The 20,982-nt window shown below is 34.3% G+C and overlaps 1 protein-coding gene across 8 annotated transcripts in view; it reads right to left on the bottom strand.

Annotated features, from left to right (window-relative positions):
• Positions 1-621: 621 nt before the first annotated feature.
• Positions 622-20,982, bottom strand: part of LOC149806869 (cAMP-dependent protein kinase catalytic subunit beta) — a 489,283-nt gene continuing 468,922 nt past the window's right edge. For all 8 annotated transcript variants that reach the window (XM_089958918.1, XM_089958928.1, XM_089958958.1 and 5 more), the window contains 2 exons: positions 16,193-16,357; positions 622-14,452 (listed from right to left, as the gene is read on the bottom strand). In XM_089958918.1, the coding sequence (XP_089815044.1) occupies positions 14,327-14,452; positions 16,193-16,357 (291 nt within the window). In that variant the 3' untranslated portion in view covers positions 622-14,326. The remainder of the gene's footprint in view (positions 14,453-16,192; positions 16,358-20,982) is intronic.

Raw genomic sequence — 20,982 nt, 5'->3', positions numbered from 1 at the left:
TTTAAACATTTGATGTCAAGTTGTTTTCTTCTGTTGTGTCCAGTACTGAAGTATTGAAGATTTTTTAGTTATATGTTAGTTTTTCTTCAGGTTATTTGGACTCTATTAGATTAATTCGTTTCTCTAGAAATATTATTGTATTCATGCAGAACTCTTGAACAAGGGACTTTTCTTGAAAATTTTATTTGGATTTCCAAGACTGGAGGATTAATTCTTTTCTTTTTCTACAAGGAACTGTAGATGTCAACACAGAACAGGCTACAGCATAAGTCATCGCCCTTTATCTTGGATTCTTCATCGGAACTCGAACTTGGAATCATTAGAACACTTCAATATTATGACTTCAAACATTTTATTCATGGATTATTCTTGTATTACTTTTGGATTTGATTCTGGAAACTGTACGTTCTCATATTTTTTCATTTTTACAGTATTTTTCCAGGGAAATAATTTGTTATATTCTTCAAAGCTTGTTGTTTACACTCTTTCTTGTGTTACTGTTTATTCAAACCTAAACATGTAACAATTAGTTTAGGACTCTTGCATCCTGATTTGGGGCCATAAAATGTGGTATCACTGCCATTTTTACAAAATGAAAGTGAAAAAGTAAAACAAAATCAATGCACTTAACTTTTTACTTTATTCAGATCTAAAGTTTAACAGATTTAAAATAGCTGATTTAATGGAAAAAAATCTAGCATTAAAGAATTCATAGTGTACAAATACAAATAAGCATAAAAATCTTTCAGTCTGCAACATGCCTATATACTATGTGAAGAAGATTAATATTTAACAACTAATTATGTGCCCAATGCATCAATAAAGAAAACACTCACATTAAGAAAAAACACAGCAATAAGCTCATTAAATAAAAGAAACTAATCAGATTTAAGGTCTTGTTTGGAGAAAATAAATCATACCAAGACAATTTTAGTCAACTAACTTTCCTTTTTTGACGCCTTACACCAAGAAAGTATAAGCTCAAAGCCATGGAGCACAAGCAGTTAGTAGATAAGCCTATAATTTCAAAATGAAATGAAGAAAAGTACCTTGATCTATATGAAGAAAAAAAAAATAAAAATAAACAGCACATGATCACAAGTGCTATTAAACAGTGGTCACAATTCTGGAAACTCATTAATACAATTTTTTTTTTTTTTTTCAATGATTACCCAAATATTAGCAAGGTCAAACTTAAGAAATAAAATTTATGCAATTACAGTGTACAGTGTTTATTGCCACTGGCTACAATTAAATTCTGAAACCATCACAATATAGACCAGGTGAATCAGTAATACTTTTTGAAAACCACATGCAAAATTAAACAATGTTTCTAACAGAAATTGATTCCATTGTCAATGGGAGCTTCTCATTCTTTAATAAGTGCAGAGATCAGTTCAGAAGAGTGAAACAAAAGTAGTCTGGTCTATCAGCCAAATAATGACAACAATTGTGCACATTGTGAAATTAATGTTATTTTGCATAAACATAGGCCATTGTGTCTTCAGTCATTTTTGCCACAGACCCAAGCTTTTCCAATATCTGTTTGACCTCATGGTATGTTTCAACATGGCCACCACCTGACAAAAGCAAATAGATGGTGGTGTTTGCTATCATTGACCTTCCTTACTTCATTCCGGACATTGATTCATGCACCATGTTTCTCACAATCTCCTATGCTTGTTTCACGACAGCAAGTGATGAGTAGGAAATATTTGAGGAAATTAGATTTAACGGTAAATAGGTTCCTCAATTTTATTCATAGAAATTGTATCAAAGAATGCAAATGAGAATTTACCCAATGCCATATCTGCCTAGGAGTATGTAGCACTTAAGTGTGTGTTACCTGTTCAAACCAGGCCCAATGTTCACACATTGGCATTGCTTACATCTTGATTAATTAGAAACCAAAGTCAGCGATTTCTGAGACAGAAACAACTGTGTAAGTATTTCTTACTATCATGTATGTTTCTTATATCATGTTAGAATACAATAAATTCATTGGAAAACTAAATAGTAAGGAATTCTTCACAGGAGAATCTTAAAGATGAAAAAAGTCATTGTGTCAAGTAATTTTTAATATTAATTTGAAATTGCCTGAAAAAGACTTTACAAAATGCAACATCTTCAATCTTAATATTTTTTATAATCATCACTATACATACATATTTATATAATGTCTACACCTTGCCATAAATAGTACACTGACCTAATTAACATAATTCAATTTTGCATCTGCTAACATTTATGTCAGTGGCACAAAACAAAACCTCTGCAATTAGGTAAAATCTAGTAGCAAATGATTTTGAAGGATGTCAAATATTTTTAAAGATGAATAAAGTAAGTAGATATTGCTGAATACCTTCAAAAGTGATAACTTCTGAAAATATAATGCAAATTGAAATTAATGAACAAAGGCAGGTCAAGGATATACTATATTTTGGTTCCATACAATCTGCCAACTATTATTAATTCTAAAAATTTTAAAAAACATTATCTGAAAAGACAGACTTGCACAGATCTTATACATGTAGCAAACCAACTATGCCTCTGTTTCATCAAATATCAACAACTTTTGATTAGTACTATATGGCCAGTATTGTGCTGACGTATAAGTGAAATCATCTCCCTATCCCTATCCAACCACCCATGCACTGAGCTACCTATCTAATTTGAAAGGGCATAAATGACACAAAACGATAATGTTCTTTTTTTGATTAATTTAGAAGTTATTATCATTGTCTACTCCTAGAAGCTGAAATCGTTTTACTGGGTGAATGTCAGACACTTCAAGTAACCTTGGATTGACAACCAGCACAGTAATACTTCATGCATCAATTATTCTATGAACAGATAAGGCCTCAGATGAAAGCATGCAGCATGTCCACTGATCTAATTCCTATATTCATTCTATTGACAATATACAGTTAACCTGCTACGGGTAACATCATAACATGCAATATTTATTTAACATTGAAAGTTTACAATAGAATAAACATATTTATTCTTTCTTCCAACTGCACTGGATGGAAAGAATGTTCTGATTAGGTTAGGACATACATATGTCTAGCATGGATGAATCAACGTGGTCATAAACAAATACTTAACCCATATCATAAAATGTAGGTCACAATGACCATTTAAGAGTGTAGTAGTAACAGAAATGCATCCACTTCTCAAGTTTCATGACAGGAACATAAATGGCACCCAATAAATTAACTTTTAACACCAAATTTAAACAAAAACCCACTGAAGTTCGATATATCTGTCAAAGATAGCTCTGTTGTCAAAAAAGTAAAACATATCAAGATGCATCATTGAGTGTCATGATTTTAGTATGCATATAACATGCCAAGAAATTTGTGTGGTCACGAGTTAAGTGCAAAAATTTGCTCAATAAGCCAGCAAAAGATGAAATATATTTCATAAGCAGATCATTATTTTGCAAAGGTGTGGTAGTAACAGAGATGCACATCATCACAAATTTCACAATTCTGTATCAGCATTGCCCAAGAAATGAACAAAACTGAACCCAAGTCAGTGATTCATACAATATGGGTTATAAAGCCATCTTACTGAAAAGGGAGTAGTGCTTGAGGACTGTATGTACATACAGTAGTATGTCAAATAAAGATGTAGCCATGAGCTAAATTTAAAAGCAAACTCTAAGGAGTAATGTGAAAAATAGGTCACAGTGACCATTGCTGATACTGATGCAGTACTAAGAGAGATGCAATACAATCATGAACAATAAATGGAATGATTAAGACAAAGTTGTAGTAATCATGATGCATCATCACATTTTGGTTCAAGGTACAACAGCATTATACAGAAGTACCATAGTTTCTCAAACCATCCAGTTTGTTTGTACCCCCTCCAACCAATTTTAAATACATGGCATCAAGGATGTAAACAAATGCATAAAACTTGGTCAAATCATTTACAAGTTCTAAACTGATCAACACCAGGAGTCCCAAAAACCGTCAGTTTGTTGGCATTTCAAATCAAAAGGGAATTTCTTTAGCAACATGGTCACTATATCTGCTCGGGCCAGTCTATTTGTTCAAGCAACAGATGTGATGTAGTTCACTTTGTTGAAAATCTCAATAATTCCATAAATTTTGGATATATATGTCTTTGAACATATGTATACAAGACTTCCTCCCATTTCTTTGTTCAGTTTTGTTTTAGAAATATTAAAGCAGACATTACATATATTGGAGAAACACAACAGTTTTTATGGAAATGGACTATTCTAGAAACCAGAAATGGACAGCGAGCAGTCTGTTTGTGTCTTTACATCGGCAGCTGCCATATGCATTGAAACGCCAATAATTTGACAGTGTTAGGGACCCCTTGGAGATGATCAGGTTAGAATTTAAAAATCAGTGAATGAAATGAATAAATTTTGTTAATTTTTTTTATATCCTTGATGTTTTTTGTTTTTAAAATATGTAGTGGGATGGATTGCTAATATGATAATGAGGTCGTGATCTAAATGCAAAATCAAACATATGCCAATATAATTTTAAATGTAGGTCACATTGATCTTCTTTAGTTTCAAGGGTGTGGTACTACCTGGAATGCATACAATCACCAAGTTTGATGATTCTGGTATGCACAGTGCTCAAGATGAACCCAAGTCAGTAAAGCATGAAATGTGGGTTACAGTAAATTTTAATGCAATAGGTTAGCTGCCATGTTCAGTTGTGGCAAAATCTCTTTGATAGAACAGCCTCGCCCATTTGTCAATTCCATGAATTTATTTCCAGGGAAGACTTATCAAATTCAAATGAGTAACACATTCCAGCTCAAAACTGATGGCATGGAAAGATAACTTGGTTAATATCTCCACGATGATCAAAACTTCAAATAATGGAAAACAAAAATGAAATTATTCATGTCACAGAGTAAAACTGCAGTATTTTAAAGAACATCAGAAATGCTGCCAGGATTTTTATCTAAAGTGGGGAGCTCCATTTTCAACACCAAAATAAAGAGGTAGTATTAAAAAAAGGGGAGGGGAAGGAGAAAACAGCCGTAGTTCATATTTACCTAAGATTTAAATATCCATCTCTCTTCCTACATCACTCTCTTAGAGCTCCAATGAAATCAAAATCTTTAAAAGATGTTCTGGGTGTATAATCATTAATTTGTTGATTTTTGATGAGATTAATCTGTTCCTTATCTATGTATAAATATTACTCTGTGTTGAGAACACCACTTTCACAGTCTGCTGTCTAAAAGGATACATACATAGTTGTTAGCCAGCCTAAACTAGTTCTAAAACTGTTCTTTAAGCTTGTTGTGTAAAAATTTCCACAGCTCACAGGTATTATTATTTTGTATACTTTTCTCCAAAATAAGAAGTTTCACTAACATAAGCTCTGCCAAAGTGTCACTTTCTTGAATAAGTGCTGTAAGATGCCAGATTTCTCACCTGTTCCATAATGCTGTATTAGGGCTTTAAGTCCATCAAAGCCATAGACTGCTTGTTCAGACAGAAGTAGTTTTGATCAAATAAATGTCTTTACTTATTATTTTCACTTGCTGATTCTCATTTATTAGTTTATGTTGACACTTTTATGGCTGTGTAGTTTTGTAGCAAAAGATCCTGTAGAGGTAAAATTGTTTAAGCAAAGAAATGTAAATTACAGTCTACTTTTAAATTGTATTTGACTTAGGCTTGGTATTCTGGTTTATCTCCATTTAATTTCTAAATACCGCTGGAAATGGGGTGGCGAGTTGCTGTTTGGCCAGTATGCTATTTTTGTACATGCAACATGTACACTCAACTTGTATTCAACATCATTTTCTATTTTAAAATCACACACTGATATTTCCAGTAACAATTTCTGATCAGCCAGTATTTGCCAAAACAAAATAAGCATCTGATGATGAACCCCATTAGGAATCAGACAATTTAGGTTTTCTAGGTAGCCCACATTAAACATGCATCTGTACAACTCCCTTGATGCAAGATCAAATTTAGTTTAACATCCAGTCATATCAAGCTGAAGAACCCAGATGTGCAAACAGTTGCCAAACTGAGAAAAAGATGTCGTGACAAGCACCAAGATACCTCTACCGACATGACTTATGTCGTGACAAGCACATTAAGGGGGAACAGTTAAATAAAACTTCTATACTGTGCAGAGAACATTGTCATATGTGCAACTTTAACCAAACTTGCAGAAGCTCTTGCACATCACTTCTATCCAAGTGTAAATTTTACACAATAATCACACACACTAGCAGCATCTCTGGAACACTTTCATGATAGGCCCCTGCTGAAAACTAAAGATAGTATCCAAAGAAAGAAAACCATTAAGTCTAAGACCTTTGTGAAAACCCATGGACTTGTAATAAGAACAAATGGTAGCTAGTTTTTTAAACTGTTATACCATCCTTTTTTGACTAATTTGAGGTATCTGAAGAAAGCTTAAGCCATACTGCATACCTCAAGCAAATATACAGGTCTATGAAATAAATTTAATAGAACCGACATACACAGCAAGATAACCCTTACATGCCAACCCCTGGTGAGGAAAAAGTGTAATCCAAGTGGACAAAAAGAGTAATCCGAGCAGAAAAAAAGAGTAATCCATATATAACATGATAAAAATTCAATGAGCATATGTACAAAATGATTTTTTAAAATCCCTCTAGACTTTTAACATCAACTACTGCTTCAAGTTTTCATATATAACACTTTGAGCTTTAAAAAGCAACAGACTCTCATATTGCATTTCAAAACACTTTGTACCAGTTGAGACTATAAATGTTTTGCACACCAGTAGAGCACTAAGTACTGGGTTACAGAGCCTGGAGGGGCCCTGAGTGGCTGAATGGTCTAAAGCGCTCACCGCTACGGATCACTGCCATCTCACCTCTGTCTGCATGGGTTCAAGTTGCGGGTTCAGCCTATGTTGGTATGTGAGAAAGCTTTGCCAGTAGCTTCTTGTGGGTTGGTGGTTCTTTCTGGGGTTTTCCCGGGTTCTTCCTCCACCATTAATACTGGCCGCCATGTATAGCCTATCTTGTGCTAAAAAATGGTGTTAAACACAACAACAACAGAGCCTGGATCTGAACTGTTTTACTCTTCTTAATGCTGAACAATCTCTCACAGTCAGCATTAGAATGGTAAAGAACCAATATACCTTTCATAACCTGACAAAGAAGAGGAAATTTATATCTTCCAGTTATTGGGTCATTTAGCTGGGAAATAAGATGGAAAAAAAATCAACTCTGTCCGCATGAAGTACATTGTCAGGTACAGTGCCAACTTGATACTTCAGGAGTTCTCCTTCTAATTTATCAGCAGCCTTTCCTGCAGCATGGTGCATCATAGGACAGAGACAACCTGATATGAACAATGATGGAAACATTTCTCAAAATATAAAATGCAACTCCTTTATGAATTCCAGTCATCACTGGTGCAGCATCAGCTGAAAACCCCATACAGTTCTGCCAACTTATATTTATTCAAAGCAGTATCAAGCAAATAAAAAATTGTTTTCTCCAGTGGAATCTACTGTTAATTCTGGTAATGAAGGAAGAGCACTCTGTCTTTGCCTTTTTCATTGTCAAAGTCTCTTACATAGACTGACTGGATACAACTTTTGTCCTAATCACTACTCCTGTCTGTTCCAATACTAAATGGCCAATTTTCATGGCTTCTGCAATTTTAAGTGAAGTATCTTCTGCTAAACACCTAACAATATTAGATGATTTTGTTCTTGCACATGCATATTTTCTCCAACTTTGGAATCAGGAAATATACCTTTGAACAAAGGACCAATGTAGTCTTCTACCGCTAGGGGTAGTCCGTGTTCTATTAAGAACTCAGTACGTAACGCCTCTTTATTTATAAAATTTGCGTCCACAATTTAGTTCTGCTGTAAAAAAAAGAAGTTTCCTTAGTATTGTAGTTACTAAAATGAGCTAATTCAAGGTTTCTTTGTTTAACCACCATAACCAATATTAAAATCCTTTCCACACAGCCTGCAAGGGGCGTGAAGCTGCTTTAGAATGGAAAACTGTAATACGTAATTCATGTATTCATCCTTGAATAGATTTTTCGTCTTTTCTAATCCATCTGTAAAATTATTTGAAAAACATTTTTGCTCTAACACACACATCGACTAGAATAAATCCAACTTGACTTTTAGTGCCAAATACCTAGACTGGTTCTGTACCAGATGTAAATTAGAACAAAGAATCTGCAAGCAAAGATTACAAGTTAGAAAACCAGTCTGTTCTCTCCTAACTAAGCCATATGGCTGCTATAAACAGAAACCAAGGTTAAAAGTTTGAAAGTAGAACTAGCCAGTTTCTTGGAAATAGGGCAGCTGATATAAATAGAACATAATACTGTTAGGAAAATGCAGGTAAGTCTACGGACAAACGTACTCTTATGTCATAGATAGTAGTTGTCTTTTCTGTCTGTGGGATTAATGGGATGTTAATAAAAATGAGAAAACAAATACATTTTTTTGAGGAGGGGGATATATCAAAAACGCATAATTCGAATATATTTATGCATAAGATGCAATTTAGTAAAAACAAAGCACAATGGTTGGCATGTATGATAACCATTCATGGATCATAATTTTGAGTTGTACACCTTGAAGCAAGATGAAATTTCAAGGGTTAATAGAACCTGAAAATAAATTGGATAAAACTATTTCTCTGTCCTACCTTTTCAAAACAAATGCCTTATCAAACAAGAATCTCTCAAAGAGACTGACACTTTAATAGCCAAAAGGAATTTCCAGATGCCAGAGTGAAGAGTGTTCTTTTTAAGTGCGAAGGGTTGGAATCATAATATTCTAGAGCAATAACAAGACTTTCAAGGTGACCACCAAAGGAAGCTATACTGGACATCAGATCAGCACTATCTTGTTTATGTTATGGTTTGGTGTTTTATGGCAAAACAACAAAGGTAGGTCAACAAGTGCCAAGGCACTGATGGTAGGATTCAAACCAGCAGCAACCTGATCACATGTCCGACACACTAACCACCAAGCTACCATTGCTCCTTTATCATTTCAGACCAATTAGACACCATAAGAAGTCCTCTGGTGAAAACCCCAATGTTAATATGATCATCCATCCAGAAGAAGTGGTAAAAGAAGATTTTCAAATCAGCACCATTTTCACTTAGAACCAATTTTTATTCTTTGATGTACAGTCCCAAGTGGTAGAAAGTTCAGTTAATCAAGAGCAAGATCAGCTCACAATGTGCAAATCTTGCTCATAATAAAAAATATTTTATATCTTGATGATACCAACTTATTTATCAATGTTTGATACAATCTTATGACCAGACTAAAATGCTCAAGTGTTGACAAGCTCAACCAATGAGATACAACATCTCACCCCAAAATATGCATGGATGCTCATTCAAGATCTTTATGATTTAAGATTATTAATCAAGTCTGAACAAACCTGGATCAGAAATTGAGTTTCACATGTGGTAACAAGTCAAGTTAATCAAATGCAAGATCATCTATTTAATATGCATGAATCCTCCACATTATTAAACTCCTGCAAACATAAGATCATAAAATATACAAGTCTGATCAAAATCAGATAAAAAATATCGCTTCAAGAGAGTTAAGCAGCCAAGGCAATCTGACGCAAAATTACCTCATTAAAATGATTAATGTGTATTTTGCTGACTTTCAAAACAATACAAGATCTTGATCACATAAGCCCACCTTCCAATTCTGAGCAAAATAAGATCACAATCATGGCTCCAAACAAGGTAACAAGTTCAACCAATCAGATGCACAATTTTATCAGTAACATACATCAATCTCACTGATTATTTAATTCATCGTAGATCTTGAGAATATAATCCTATATTTGAAGTTTGATCTAAATTGGATTTTTGTTAAAAATGTGCCTTCCATAGTGACAATAAAATGTGCCAATTGACCTAACGTCACCACTGGGCTTTGTGTGCTTTTTATTTTTTTCTATAGGAAGTTCTGAACCCAAAATTGCATAATTTTAGATATAAAAATTTACATTTTAATATTGGTTTGCCCAAAATTTCATGCATCCTCATCTCAGTCTTTAGAAACATGATTGACTCTTTAAGTCACTGATCTGAAGGAGGGGTGGGAGATGAAATAGTAATTATTCATTAAGAAATATCAAGAAAAAGGTTTCAGATGTTTATCTTCCGATATATTAAGCATGTATTTACATGTTTACATCAACACACATAACTGATCAAAATTCCATCTCATTAACATAGTTGAACTTCAAAAATATTATGTATGACAGTATACTTCTAAACAACAACTATTTACACTTCTGTTATATATATTTAATTCATTTAAACCTTTAAAAAAAAGAATGAGTTATAATTTATCAAGAAATTACTAAACTAAGTCAATAATATCTTGTGAAATGAATTTCCTTTTCCATGAATATGTTCGTAGGCTGCTTTAAATTTGACTTTAATGATTTACTAAAGAAAGAAAAAAAACCCCAGCTTATTATTACCATACAAACTTGAAATACAAATACAAATATTGCCTACTGCAGTTTAATTTATGCAACTTGGTAATTTTACATTTTCAAGATGAGTAAGAATCAATTTTAATTAACCAATCACTGAAATTGAAACAAATTTGTTGCAGAATACTTAATGTTTTTCCGAGGTAAACAGGTCATGTCATGTGATTCTGCAGGCATAGCAATCCATTACCTTGCATAAAGTCAACTGGATGCAAGATCACCTCATTAATAATCCCATATATCTTGCTCATTATCAAATTTGTATAAGATATTGTTGCCAAATACTGAATGTTTTTCATAGATAAACAGGTCATGCCACGTGATTCTGTAGGCCGCACAATCCATTACCTCACATAAGATCAAATGGATGCATCTCATTAATTATGCACGTATCTTGTTCATTATCAAACGTGTCCAAGATCTTGATATAAATATATATTACAAGCTTGATCAAATCGGGCCTCCAGAGTGGTAACAAGCTCAGTGAATCAGATGCATGATCACCTCTTTTGTATACATGGATCTCACTCATTACTGAGCTTGTCCGAGATCTATAAGCACATATTCCAAGTCTGAACAAATTTGCATCAGATATCTGGCCTCCAAAGTAAAAGAAATTCATCAAATCAGATGCAAGATTACCCATTATTATATGTAGATCTTGCTCATTATTAAACCAATTCAAGATCTTGATGATATAAGCCACATTTCATGCTTTATCAAAATCAGATCAGAAATAAGAGCTTTCACAGAGTAAACAAACTCAGACGAAGACGATCAGATACAAAAATCATACCATCACTATGCAAGGATCGTGCTCATTATCAAATTCATCATAGATCTCAATGATATAAGCATTTATTCAATGTATGATCAAAATACGACCATTAATACAGTCTTGTATTGTAAAAAGCTCAGCTAATCAGATGCAAGATAACCTCATTAGTATGTGTGAATCTTGCTTGTTATTGAACACGTCATGTTTTAATGGTATAAGCATATATACACCATGTCTGATAAAAATCCGATCAGAAATATGGCCTACAGAGTGGAAACAAGATTAGCCAATCAGATATAATATCACCTCAATATACAGGGAACTTCCTCATGACTGAATTCATCCCAGATTTTGTTGATATAAACCTATATTCCAAATTTTATTGAAATTATATCAGAAATATGGACTATATAGTGGTAACAATATTGACGGATGCAAAACACACCACAAATGACACACAATGGACACAGGGTTATACCATATATTTTGCCATACTAGTTCAAAATCATTAAATTCTTAAAAGTTATTTTTATATCCAGGTGACCACAGTGTACAAGTGCTTAATATAAATTTTCTTGTACAGCAGCAATAAAAATGTATAGATATATTAAAGTACAAGTCTCTTGAATAAAATGCTATATTAAAAACATTCTTCAAACAGAACAACCTATCTTTGATAGGACTGAAGAAGTGGATAAAAATAAGTGAAGAATTTCAACATAAATGAGCAATCCTACAATTTTAACTCTAGCACCAGGCAAATAATGCCAACTCCTAATGTTACCCATTAAATTGCAAGTGTAAACCATAATAATCGAAAATGATCATCAACAGTCTATATACCTGGTTAAGTTTGATCTCACTTCAAAACACTCATGAATTAACTAAATCATGCTGATGTACTGCTCTTTTGGTGGTTGCTAAGAATAGCACCATAGAAGGTTTATAAATTTTTAAATTTTCCAACACTAAAGAAGCATAATTGTTTCAAGGCTGAACTCACACATACCAAATCACATAGGCTGATCTTAGAATAACAAGAACTTGCTATGCAATCCTTAAAATGAAACTCTTGGGAGCAAAGATTCATAATAAGACTTGATCTTTGTTTAGAGGGATAGATTAACATCAATATCTAACAGTGCTAGCTTCTCAAATAAATCACATTAGAAATTTTAAATAGAGAGGAAGAAAAAGAGAGAGAGAGAGAGAGAGAGATCCTACAATGGCCATATTTGCAGGGCATTAACTCAAATGACCCTACCATAACTTGACATGCAGGGCATTGGATACAAGATTCCAATAATTATCCCATACAACTGTTTGGACTTTATGTTTACCAACTGTTAAAAGACTCTATGGTCACAAATCTTATGACATAAAAGGTGTGAAAGCTCATCTCAGGGACTTGCCAAAACCTGACAACTGACCCCAAGGCTTGTACAATAATCATTAGATCAGTCTCTCACAGAATATGCTTTTTAACTATATTGAGTTGGCTATGTGTCAGCAAGTACAACATATTATGAATAAAATATTTAGCCCAATTAAAAAGATAAATAATATTAGCAACAAGTTTTTTCATTCTTTAACACCTGTTTCAGGACCTGATTCAATTGAAAATAAAACTGGAGTAAAATGCTGTTTTTAGGTTAAAATAAAAAGTTTTTTTTTCTGAAACATAAAATCATTTTTAAAAGATAATTAGTTTGAGAGATAACTACAGAAGTATGGCAGATATCATTAAAACTTAAACAACAGCAAATCCTGAACCTACAACTGACAGTTATGTCTGGCAAGAGCCAATTAAATGTTAAACTCATACAGAAAGATGAAACTTTGTACACAATATTAAAAACCTTTTATCAGACCTGAACACCCATCAAGATTACAGGAAATCTCATGGACATTGGGTTTTGTGTATAAAGCCTTATATCTACTAAGTTGGACATTTGTACTCCATAACAATGAGTACTAATACTTGCAGCATAAGCCAGATATGTGCTCTCACCATCAGCAGATCAAGACCTCCTGGTGATAATATGTTATTGTTCATTTCTCTGACAGTTATATTTGCATGTATGCAAAATTTACCATTCAGCAAATAAAAGCGAATACAGTTAAAATGCAAGATCAAGGCCATAACTTCAATGGAATATGCATAGACTTTAAGACTAAAAAATTAAGGTCTTTGTGTGTGGCAACATCATTCTTGAGCTACAGTATAAAACTAAAAACCTTATTGATTACTTGGGTAAAATTAATGCAAATAACAAACTGCTTATCATGTCTTTAAAAGTATCTGATGCTTAGTAAAACAAAAGATTGTTAAACATTTACAACTGCTACTTTCCACTATAATTTAAAAGAACTGCAAAAACAATAAAACAAAATGCTAAAGAGAACATGGCTGTGACTAGTCTAAAATGACAACAGTAAATATATATTTTGTTCCTTTGTCATGTTACTACTGATCACATCTACCATTTAAACCTTTCAAGATATAATAAAACTTTTCTCTCTGGAAGAATGAAGACAATCAAAATTAAGAGGGAAAGCACACTTGACAAAAAAAGTGATTTTCCCACTATAATCCATATACACATACATGCACTTGATGTCAATGTAAAATGAATGTGGCCAGGTTATTGAGAAGATAGAGTGCCAACAGATCTTGGGTAGGGTTTTTTTCTTTTAAAAAAAAGCAGTAACCGCTGTTGTGTACTTAACATCCAGTATCCTCTGTGCGCTTGTGATTGCCTCCTGTTGCATATTGCACCAAAATTGATGAGGATGACACATTTCTTCGGAACATTTATCTACCAATACTACCTGCAAACAATCTGGTCTTGCCTATAAACTGGACCAGGAGTCACTGATGAATGAATCAGAACATTTTCCATTGCAATTCTCCTCCAACTTTGCAAGAACTTGTTGTTCATCAAAGAACAGACACCATTACTTGCTACACAGTCTGTCAATGCCACTAATGACACAATTATACTTAAAATATCTCTAAAAGTCTGCAAACTCTTTGGCACATTTCTCTGTTGAAGATATTCTGAGTGGCTCCTCTTCATAGTCATCAAAGTTACTGGCATCTCCAGGTCCTTTGCACTTTGGTATGAATGGTGCCTCCACCTGCAATATATGTCTAAAAATGAACCGTAGAAACATATATGCAAGAATTTTCAAGTTCCCATTAATAGACAAGGGCTGCCTGGAATACTATTTCACCTGCAAACCATTCTATGCTATACATTACATGACTTTCACAGTCTTGAACACAAAAATAAAATAAAAATCCTAAAACTATTGAGAACCGTAAGAAAAATGACGCCTATGCTCTGCTATATGCAATCTTTTGCTTTTATTCAATAATAAATGCTTCTATGACTTTCCATCTTAGCAGAGCAGTGCCAAGATTTTCAAGATGGCTGTTGTTGTGGACTGAGTATCAGATTAGCATGATTTTTATTTAATATCAAGCAGAAACCATGGAAGTCTGCTGGTGAACACACAATGCAGATAGGACATTCTGTTCAAGAAATGCAAGTGTTCACCAACAAATCTGGATTACCATAAAAATTTCCGACACTTAATGGTTTATATTTCTGTTTCGTAATGGCTGCTATACTGGATGGCAGAAAATATTAATTTTTGCAAATTTCACCAAAATCTTTTCAGTGAAATTTTGTCAAGGTCAGTTGATCTGTTCTGAGAAGTCATTTAAAAGGTTTACTGTAACAAAGCCATACTGAACAATAGATCAGCACCTCATCAACACCTTTTGTGCAAAACTGGAAAGTTTTTTTATGCCTAGATGATTTCTAACTCCCAAATCAATAGGCTTCTTTGATGAACAATGTTCAAGATGTCCATAAACTCTGGTCAAGGTACATGGTCTATCTAGAAAGTTATATTATGTTGAAATGATTTTTCATGCAATTAGTGACCGTAACATTTGACTTTTCCAGGTCAACAGGCTTCTTTCTTACCAAACATGCAAGTCATTAACAAATTTTGAAGAACATACATGTTTAAAATTTGTCAAGATGGCCTATATAAGGTGTAATAATAAGTAATTTGGGAAGGATTAAAGTCCTTAATGGAATATGGTTGGATTAGTCCTTACTAAATGCTTGTGGCATAAACAGGTCAGTTTGGCTTCAGTATTGAAAGTTAGAAGAGATATGCAAGCAAGCATCTCTGAATGCTAAAATGCCCAAATTCAAACAACCAAAATATCACATGAAATTAAATAATGGATAGAAACAGGAATTTTAGCAGACAAAATGAAGTTCAGAAGGACATGAATATGCAGTCTGCCACTCCATTAAAGTTTATTTTAAAAAGAGCTTCCCAAATTCAATCCAAAAGGTACCACTCTCATGTACTTCTGGTATGCAGTCAGTAACCAAAATCTGCCTACAGGCAGGAAACAATAACTTTTTTTTTATTATCCTGGTAATGATCTACTATGAAAGGCTAACAATGTTCATACTTATAAGGACAGCATGAAAGGCCTGATGTGATGAGATCATGTGCGTATTTTGAAAGAGAAAAAGGAAATTTGTTCAACAGCTGTCATTTTCATCAATTTGAATGCTAAAAATCTGACTGATGACAATCCCCCCAGTTTCAAGTCAAACTCCTTACCAAATTTTGCAAATCTCCTAATGTGACACAAGTTGACCTCAGTGTTCTGTCACGTGTGCAAATCTTGCAACATCACTCATTCCAAGTCATTATTTCTAGTCTCCTCCACATATAAGGTAGCCAAACAACTAAGCACATCCAAGTTCATGTTTCAAATCGTCAGATGCTGTATAATTGATGTACAATATATAAAGTTTAAAAGTGTCTAAAATGTGAACTAACCTTCTTCTGGTAGATAGCAATCCAGTCTGTGGTGGAGAACCATTTATGGTTCTTGATATCATTGACACCATTCTTTAGGTTGCCATATCTCTTTGTCAGATCCACTTGCAGCAGATTTCTCAATAGATCCTTCAAGTCAGAGCTAAAGTGGGAGGGGAATCGTACCTAAAATACACAAAACCAAAACGTTTGCAGTACAAATTTATTGCATACATTTTTGCATTTATTAGCATTATAAGGTCTTGTTAAACAGTGCACATCTCATGGTGACATTAAAACCAAGCAACACTGCATTGCAATAAAATCTTGTTCACGTGCTCAAACGACATGTTATGAACATCATGAATACTGTAAATAGTTTAAGAAATATGTAGTTTGGGGACCAAGTCAGTAAAACTAAGTTAGTTTTGTAATACTTAATAGCTACTATTACTTTACAGAGTTTGTCATCTGGAGGGAGGCTGATGGCTCCAAAAAGAGAAAACTTTTCCTACTGAAGCCTAGTAGATGACTTGGTCATACAACAGTTGGACCGACCGAGTATGTGCCTTTGCTCTGGTGTGGCCAAGATTTAAGGTAAAAGGATAAAAATGTACAGTGCAATCACCAGAAGGAAGCTTGCATGATGTAATCAGAACAGGAGTGATTTAAACAGGCCTAAGATGCAGCATTAGCCTCATGGGATTTAATCCTCATACAAGAAAGATCCAGCTCAGTGAGGGACTGGTAAGCTCTTTTGATAGAGAGGGCAGTGGAACTGGCAATGGTGGATTCTGAAATCTTATAGGAACTCTTGAAAGAAAAACAGATGATTCAGATCTGTCCTTAAATTTATTGATGAAGTCAAATGAAGTCTTAATATCACAAATGGGCAAAGAAATCTATCTTGATCATTTGTGGAAGATACAACTAATACTGTGAATCTCTGCAGGAACAGGGACTACTAAAGGGATTAAAGAAGGTTAGCAAACAAGAAAAACCATTACAGTTACCATTGAATGGTAAACAACACTTTTCCATTGACAAGGTATAAAGCAAACCCCATGTCTTCAATTTAGACCCAGCACGATTATCAGCATCACTGATGCTATGCCCAGTATCACTAAGCTGTTTATAGCTGGTTGTGCCCCCGTTTTTAACTAATTAAAAATTTTGTAAACCTGAAACACGTGTATTCATTCTTACTCAATTTCTCTTCTTATATCCAAGAAAAATCCATGAAATTTTTACCCAATTGTACCACACAAATCTGTCTACAGTCGTGTATTTTTTTGTGTTACTTATCCAAGTCTTTCATAAGTTATTAATAAACTACAAAATTATGTGTTTCATTAGATTGATGGTTCAGTCTCAGAAACTTTGATGTCCAAATATAAATCTTGTACAAATATCCAACTGCCAAACATCATTGCTCTGCTTGCCCAATATTTTCTAAATCAAACCTGAGAAACTCTTCATTTTTGCTCTCACAATCTTCTAATATCACTTTGAACTCTACCACTGTTTCCTATTTTTCCTTAATGAAATGCAAGTAGTAAAAGTGCTCTCAATTCAAAACTTTAGCTTATAAATAGTTGAAATTTACACAAAGAAAAGTAAACTCATTTCAGGTTGGTTTAAAATTAACAGTTTCTTGGAAAAACCCAGTCTGCAACCAATAGAGACCTTTTTTGATACCACCCATTCACCATGATTGTAGGAAGGATCAGCCACTGATTAAGAAAACAAACCACAACCATAGGCAGGATTGGTCAATGAATGCTGAAAACAGATCACAAGTTTAGGTGGGATTGGGCCAAATGAGTTAAGAAAAGCAGGAAAACTGTCTTAAGGGTAAAGTTTTCAAAGGAAGCTTCACTCAGTGGTTCATAAAATTGTTTTCATAATGCCACATAACACACAAAAGGTTCCACAAAAGGTTCTAACTAGGCAATAATGAATGAGGTACCAGTCTGTGAAGCTCAAAATACCTATGAAAAAGATGTGGATCTGAACCAATGGCAGAATCCCTTAAAAACCTGAAAGTGTTAGAAAGATCTGTCATATTGCCTTCAATGGTTGATCCAGAACATTCTATTTCCTCAAAGAAGAAAGTCTGCTACTGGAGTTAAAGACTGACAGCTAGGATCAACGTACTTCCTACTTTAGAAACTAATTTAGATTCTCAGTTTAAAAAGCCTGGACTCCCATTTAAACAGAGATGTTGATCCCTAACAGCTGTAGAGTATGTAATTGGTAAATCCAATCAAAATCTCCATCTCTCCAATTAATATTGCTACTAGAGAGCTTAGTATCGAATTAGAAAATTTATATTATCTGAAAAAGAATAGAGTTTTTACCATGTTCAGATAGGTTAAAGTTTATAGACACTTAGTATCAAATGCTTCACATGTTAGTGTTTTGACACTGTAATGTCCAGCTTTCTTTTTTTTTGGATAGTATTCACATCCTGTCTAATCATTAGTTGTGGAGGATAGATATTAAAGCTTATGCACTTCTGTAGAGATTCATCGGGTTCTCTGTGGTTTTGGGATCTATCAGTTTGGTATCACTTCCAATAAAATATTAACTGAAATTGAAAGTGAAGACTTAAAGGATGTGGAGGCAAACCTATCTGCTGGGGGGATCTAGTCACCCCTGGTCAGTGACTGGTTTTGTTACTACTGTAACTCATCAGAGGGAACTGATGTGGTTGAAACATTTTGTTCAATTGGATTAGTTGAACAAATATATCAACCACATCAATTCCATCTTACGAGTTGCAATACTAATGAAACTAGTCAGGGACCTGGAGTGACTAGATCACCCATATCAGATGGAATGGTAGCTTCTGTATCCTTTCAGTCGTCACTTTCTAAATTAGATTCTCCACTTTACATTGTAAACTTCAGAAGTGGATTGCCTTCTAGCCTGTGCAATGCATATAATGGATGATGGAGATCCCTTAAGACTTCAATTTGGCCCCTATTAACCACATCACCCTGGTAAAGACTCTGGAGCACAGGCAAGACCAAACAGAAGATCCCAAAATTGATAAATTTTGTCAAAGAGACAAAACCAGAGCATTACTGTGACGCATGAAGAGGTGCATGTGAAGGCACATGTTCTACAAATCTATGGAGACTGCCCAGTTGTAGGGCCTTATGGTATTCTGGACTGAGGCAGTAACCTCCATTTTGAAATGTTCTTCCTAATGCGCGAACTCAAGCAAATTATGATGAATGCTAATCTTTCAGTATCTGAAAAATTCCTACACTTTAAAAGCTGTCTTCATTGGGTGTTTGTTTTAATAGAAATTACAGTTGCTACGAGTATGTACATCTGCCATTTTTAAAAAAATCAATTCGAGCCTGACTTTCTTCAAGATTATTTGTAAAACTTCTGCTCCAAATTCAGACTATATACTTTACAATGCTTGCTACAGGGCAAAATGTAACAATTTGATATATTTCTACTAACAACGCGACTAGCAACACACCAACATTATGGGTACCAGTGACCACTGCTGCTATTTTGACTAACACTAAATGGGGTAAAATTTATTTTATTCACAACTTTAGTTGATCGTGAATTCATGATTTTTTGCATGCAGCGTGAATCACTATCGAGAGTCATGAAATTCACAGCAAAATCGTCAGGGTTGGCAGGTCCATCTCTGCTTAAAGATCAAACCAGAGAAGATCTGACCAAAAAAAATCATTCTGGCAAACAAGAATTTTCCAAGAGGAAGAAACTCATACCTTTCAGGGAGGTGTAACAAGCTTTCAGGCACAAATACTTTTCCACCCTTGGAAGGAACCAAGGATCTATCTCTAACAGGCACTGATGACATCAGAATGAGCTGACCAGAGGCCTTTAGGCAATCTCTGAACCAGGGAATTGCTTCTGGTTCCTGCTCCACTCTGGGCAGACTTCTTTAAAACCAGAAGTGATCCTACCATGATAATTAAGGGATTCATCCATCCTGGGATGAAGAGTAGGAAGAATGACCTTTCTCTTGTGATATGTGCTGCTGCTTTCTGCAAAGTCACACACTTTATCTGTTCACAGGCAACAAAAAGAACAACATACCATGCAGGTATATTTAGTACATGATAGATTGAATATCGCAAGGGACATACTTGTGCCCACACTTTACCAACATATGAATATGCTGAAACAGAAAAATTACATGCACAATACAACTGGGAGCCAGAAAAGGGTAGGTGATACTTACCCTGACACCAGTATCAAGTAGGGCACAGTGAAAAATACTTAATTTCAGCAAAAGAATATGTTTGGCCAAAATACTTGTTAAAGACAGCAACAAAGGAAAAATTTCTGGAGCATCCTGGTGCATATATGTACTCACATAGCTGTCTAAGGAAAAGAAGAACGATATTTCATATATAGGCTATGATTAAGGAATCAGACTTGGATAACATTCTTTTCAATTCTGGGCCTCTAATTACTGTTTCTTGGAGGGAATATTGAGCCTAGACTGGGGACATCGCATCAAACAGGCAAGCAATGCAAATGTAGAAGACCATGTACTACTATTAAAATAATATTCAAAAATGCTTCTTTTAGAACACTGGTACTAAATCTTGTGTTTACTATTTCTGCATACTGGATGGGTCAGTAATAAAGTTCTATCACAAGGTTTGTGATTTTGTGTGATTTGGATTTTTAACTTAGTATTAAAAAAATTTCAGTCATATCGCTACAATATCTGCAGTGTGACAGTTTATAGTGGTGTCTAGCACTGAGGCATCATACTGCAGACATGTAGCATGATGTCCCACCCAGTC

This window comes from Sinohyriopsis cumingii, chromosome 1, assembly GCF_028554795.1.
Source record: "Sinohyriopsis cumingii isolate HCF-2022 chromosome 1, ASM2855479v2, whole genome shotgun sequence".
Taxonomy (NCBI): domain Eukaryota; kingdom Metazoa; phylum Mollusca; class Bivalvia; order Unionida; family Unionidae; genus Sinohyriopsis; species Sinohyriopsis cumingii.
This window is presented reverse-complemented; position numbering and strand designations above follow the sequence as displayed.